Consider the following 4,698-nt stretch of genomic DNA (forward strand, 5'->3'; position numbering starts at 1 on the left):
CTGGTGGTTGGCACCATGGGAGCACACATAGGCTAGTACTTTTTCCTATATTGTGCAAGCACCATCACTTATGGATTGCAGGGGGGTCTGTAACAATGGAAACGAGCAAGGTATAATGTGATGGAAAAATGAATTCAGCCAGTAAAGGAAGCAATATGGATAATAATAATATATTGGTAAGTGGCTTGTATTAACTTTCTCTACTTACTGAAGAGAGACAACCCCTTTAACCACCTAACTGTTTTGCCCTAGTCCAGCTCCAGCAGTAGAAAAAGTTGCTAAATGGAGAGGGGAGGGCTGCATTAAATGCTGCTATCTCCTGAATGGTAGCAGCTAGAAACATGCACAACAAAGCTGACATCCCAGGCTTTCAGACAATGCCAGAATGACAGCTAATGTCCAAGCAACAGAGGAGAAATCAATGTTAGAAATTGGGATGCTGTGAATGTAGCCGAAAGTGAAAGAAAAAACACATTTTACCAGCAATTATTCCTGTCTCAATTTCTAACAGTGATTTCTCCTCAGTTGCCTTGAATGTCAGCTTTCAAACAAGACCAGTTGCATGTTTCTAGCTTCTACTATTCAGGAGATAGCAGCATCTAAAGCAGCCCTCCCCACTCCAGTTAGCTACTATTCCCACTGCCCGAACAGTTAGGTAGTTAATTATGTGTTAAAAAGTCTAAAAATGTGATGATGATATGTATGGCATGTAATTTAAAACATGGGGTCCTGATGCTTATGCTCATCCCTGACTGGAAAGGGCAGTACGGTTTGGACTCATACATGAGTGCATAGTGTGCGAGTGTGTGGTTCAGAAAAATAAAGCCACTGTCTTGGAGCCAGGTGTTATACAATGGCCACCAGAGGAAAGACCACAGCCTCAGAGGTCAGGATACACAGACGGCAAAACCCTATCCACCAAAAGTCATACAGTATCCAAGTCGGCAGAGCATTGGCGCTTCAGAGCAGTCTGTTACAGCCTTACTCAAGAAATAGACATCTGGTGTATGAAGAGAATAATTGCAAGGGGAAGTAAATGAATTAGCCTCCCAGATTATCATTGAAGACCCTGACTTACACTGTTTGGAGCTGTTCTCGTTATTGTTCTTAGTCAACCCAGGGGAAAGCTGTGTTATGCCTCGTTTCCACTGAGCGGATCGGTTCGGCTCGGCACAGTTTGGAAGATTTGTAATGGTCCGGTCTATTTAGTTGAGCGTCTCCACTGCAAATCGGTCCGCCGGGTCCATACGTGGTTTAGGAAAAAAATGCGTAGCGTGACGTCACACTAGTGCGACAACAAACGCGACGCTACAAACAACAAAAATGGAGGTCATCCAGCAGCTTGTGTTTTCACTACTTGCATTTTGGTGTATGGTAGTTAAAATACATGCTGCTCTGTATGACAGAACATTGCGAGCGGCAAAGAGAAATACAGCACAAAAGAGACGAAAACTTCAATCTTGGATCTTGAGCCGGGAGGAGAAATACAGGCTTGTGCGACAAAGACAAAGACGGCAGATGCTTTTCCTTTCGTTAAAGCAGCGCCGCCGACCAGTCATTTGGGCTCTACCCCGTTCCAATGAGTGGTGGGATGTGACCGTCCTCGGATTTACACACACACAGTGGCTGCGCAATTTCAGAATGTCGGAGGAAACCTTTGGATACCTTTGTGCAAAGGTAAGTCCAGGAATGGAGAAGCAAAGCACCAACTTCAGAGCTAGTTTGCCAGTGAAGAAAAGAGTTGCCATTGCACTGTGGAAGCTGGCTACCAACAGTGAATACCGAAGTATAGGCCACCTTTTCGGTGTGAGCAAATCAACAGTGTGCCGGTGTGTGCAGGACTTCTGTAAGGCTGTCTGCACTTTGCTAGCTCCTGAGATTGTTCATTTTCCAGACAGTGAAAAGCTAAAAGACATGGCTAACTACTTTGAGGACAGGTGGGGCCTTCCACAGTGTGTTGGCGCTATTGATGGTTCACACATACCAATAATAGCACCACAAGTATACCACACTGACTATTTTAACCGCAAAGGCTGGCATTCCATCATCCTCCAGGGAGTAGTGGATGGAAAAGGACTATTCTGGAGTGTGAATGTGGGAAAACCTGGAAGTTTGCATGATGCTCGAGTTCTAAGATTGTCAACATTTTGGGACTGGGTTGGCCAGGGAGGCCTGTACTCTGGTCACACTAGGAACATTTCAGGGGTGAATGTTGGCTATTATGTGCTCGGGGATTCTGCATACCCTTTACAAAATTGGCTCCTGAAACCATTTGCTGACAATGGCCGCCTGACACCAGAACAGCAAATCTACAACAGGAAAACATCCAGGGCAAGGGTGGTTGTGGAGAATGCATTTGGAAGACTAAAGGGTAGATGGCGGTGTCTTATGAAAAGGAATGACAGTGACATTGAACTTGCAAAAGCCATGGTGCTTACTTGCTGTGCTCTTCACAATATTTGTGAAAGACATGGAGAAGACTTCTACCAGGACTGGAATACGAATGCAGAAGAGCCAGTACGGGTAGTAGCACAGGATATGGAGGAAGAGTGCAATGAGGTACGTCAGGCTCTGATGCGACACCTTAACACTTAATTTTTTATGTTGTATTCATTTTTTATTGGTCAAATAAAGTTTACCTTACATCAGACACAACCAGGGTCTCTCATGTCTTGCATTTTAAAAACAAAAAGTAATCTTGCTATATACTAAAAAATATACACATTTACATCCAATCTTTACATCAGAACAGTGCTGGCAGAGAGGGACTATTCCCTTGGTGGTGGTCTGGGATCACGACTGGCTCCTAGTACTTGAACAAGCTGCCCAAGGACACCCAGGAAGGCCTGGTTGAATGTAGCCAACTGCTCCATCTGTTGCCGTGCAATTTCAGCCTCTTGGCGCATAGCTTCTTGGGCATCCTGACGCAGTGCCTGAAACCTCCGCTCAGAAAGGTTATCCAGCCTTTCCAGCTGCCTTTCCTCAGCTGCCCGCATATCCTCCATGACTGTGCGCAGATCCAGCTGCGAGCGTCTCCTTTCAACTGGAATATACAACAGAACACAATAGTGTTTTTGTTAGAAATTGGTATGTCTAATATTAGATAATAACACACATATGAAACGTACAGACAGAAAAAAGTTCACAAGTAATCTTGCTATGTACTCTTTCAAATGTGAGTGGACAAAATATATGCACAAATTAAAAAATAAGAAAAAAACCTGATCATGTCTTACCTGTTTGCCGGGGTGCATTGGGTGTACTATGTGGTTGGCTGGAAGGTGGTGATGCAATAGTGCTGGTGCTGCTGAACGACATAGACGGACTATCATCAGACAAGTTTGACGCATCATTGGACAGTCCTTCAACTGTATCTGAAAATGCAAATATGGTTATATATATATATTTTAGAGGCTTCGTTCACATCACCGTTCAGCCTTTCCGTTCTCCTGCTCCGTTTAGGGCAGGCATGTTCACACTGCGGCCCTCCAGCTGTTGCAAAACTACAACTCCCAGCATGCCTGGATAGCTTACAGCTATTATGGCATGCTGGGAGTTGTAGTTTTGCAACAGCTGGAGGGCCGCAGTTTGGACATGCCTGGTTTAGGGGCAGGAGAACGGAAAGGACGGATAAGCACATAACTGACGCCAAACTGAGTCAAACGGAGCCTGAGGACCCCGTAGACTATAATGGAGTCCGATAGGTTTCCGCTCACAAGATGATTTTTTAGCGGAGACAAAAGTCCTGCATGCACAACTTTGGTCTCCGCTTAAAAATCATCTTCTGAGCAGAAACAACCCCATAGTCTATATGGGGCCCTCAAGCTCCGTTTGACTCAGTTTGGTGTCAGTTATGTGCTTATCCGTCCTTTCTGTTCTCCTACCCCTAAAAGGAGCAGGAGAACGTAAAGGCTGAACGGTGATGTGAGCGTAGCCTAAGGTTAGCAGAGCGAAATGATATGCAGAATCCCCCAAAAAAACACTTACCAACAGGTTCTATCATGGACTCGAGAAGTGCAGTAGCAGAGTCCAGACCTCCCTCCCTGCCTTGGTTTGCCGGCCTATGACCGTAAATGGCGTCCATGGCATCGTACCACTTCCAGGTACTGCGACTGTTTCCACTACGGCCGTTGGCATCCTTAATTTTTTTATATTGTATTTTAAGCTTCTTAAGCTTAGCCCTACACTGACCCGACGTCCGTTCAAATCCTTCGGCCGCCATCCGCTGAGAAATATCTTGGAACACCTTTTCATTTCTCACTGATCCATCAAGCTCACACTGAATAGCGCCATCCCCAAGAATAGTTAAAAAAGTGGATAGTTCCTGAGACGACCACAGCTTGCTGTGGTTTGCAGGCATCCTCCTATTATCTGTACTAATCGCGGCGTGCTGTTTATGTTGCGCTTACGTTTGACGTAATTCAGGCCGCCAATCAGGAGAATGTATTGTGTGACGCAAGTAGCTCCGCCCTAACCGAACCGTTCCATTTTTCTATGGCCCTACATCAGAAGCAGGACCCTGAATGGTGCGGTACGGTTCGCTTGTATGGATCGCTTTCATAGTGGAAACACCCAAAATAGCGAACTGTACCGTACCGACCCGAACCGATCCGCTCAGTGGAAACGAGGCATTACAGAGACTGTTTAAGATATACAGAGTTGTAGAGAACACCTGTTGCAAATGGACACTGCTAAGAT

General features: G+C 45.4%; 2 protein-coding genes across 2 annotated transcripts; one reads left to right on the forward strand and one right to left on the reverse strand.

Moving 5' to 3' along the window:
* The first annotated feature begins 1,641 nt into the window (after positions 1-1,641).
* LOC122931490 (protein ANTAGONIST OF LIKE HETEROCHROMATIN PROTEIN 1-like) lies at positions 1,642-2,595 on the forward strand. Its single transcript, XM_044285555.1, has one exon. The coding sequence runs from the start codon at positions 1,642-1,644 to the stop codon at positions 2,593-2,595; it is 954 nt and encodes a 317-aa protein (XP_044141490.1).
* A 173-nt stretch (positions 2,596-2,768) lies between these two features.
* On the reverse strand, positions 2,769-4,360 carry LOC122931491. The gene is made up of 3 exons (XM_044285556.1): positions 3,988-4,360; positions 3,237-3,374; positions 2,769-3,043 (listed from the first exon to the last, which is right to left on the reverse strand). The coding sequence occupies exons 1-3, from the start codon at positions 4,358-4,360 to the stop codon at positions 2,769-2,771; spliced, it is 786 nt and encodes a 261-aa protein (XP_044141491.1).
* Between the last annotated feature and the right edge of the window lie 338 nt (positions 4,361-4,698).

Source organism: Bufo gargarizans, chromosome 3 (assembly GCF_014858855.1).
Source record: "Bufo gargarizans isolate SCDJY-AF-19 chromosome 3, ASM1485885v1, whole genome shotgun sequence".
Taxonomy (NCBI): Eukaryota; Metazoa; Chordata; class Amphibia; order Anura; family Bufonidae; genus Bufo; species Bufo gargarizans.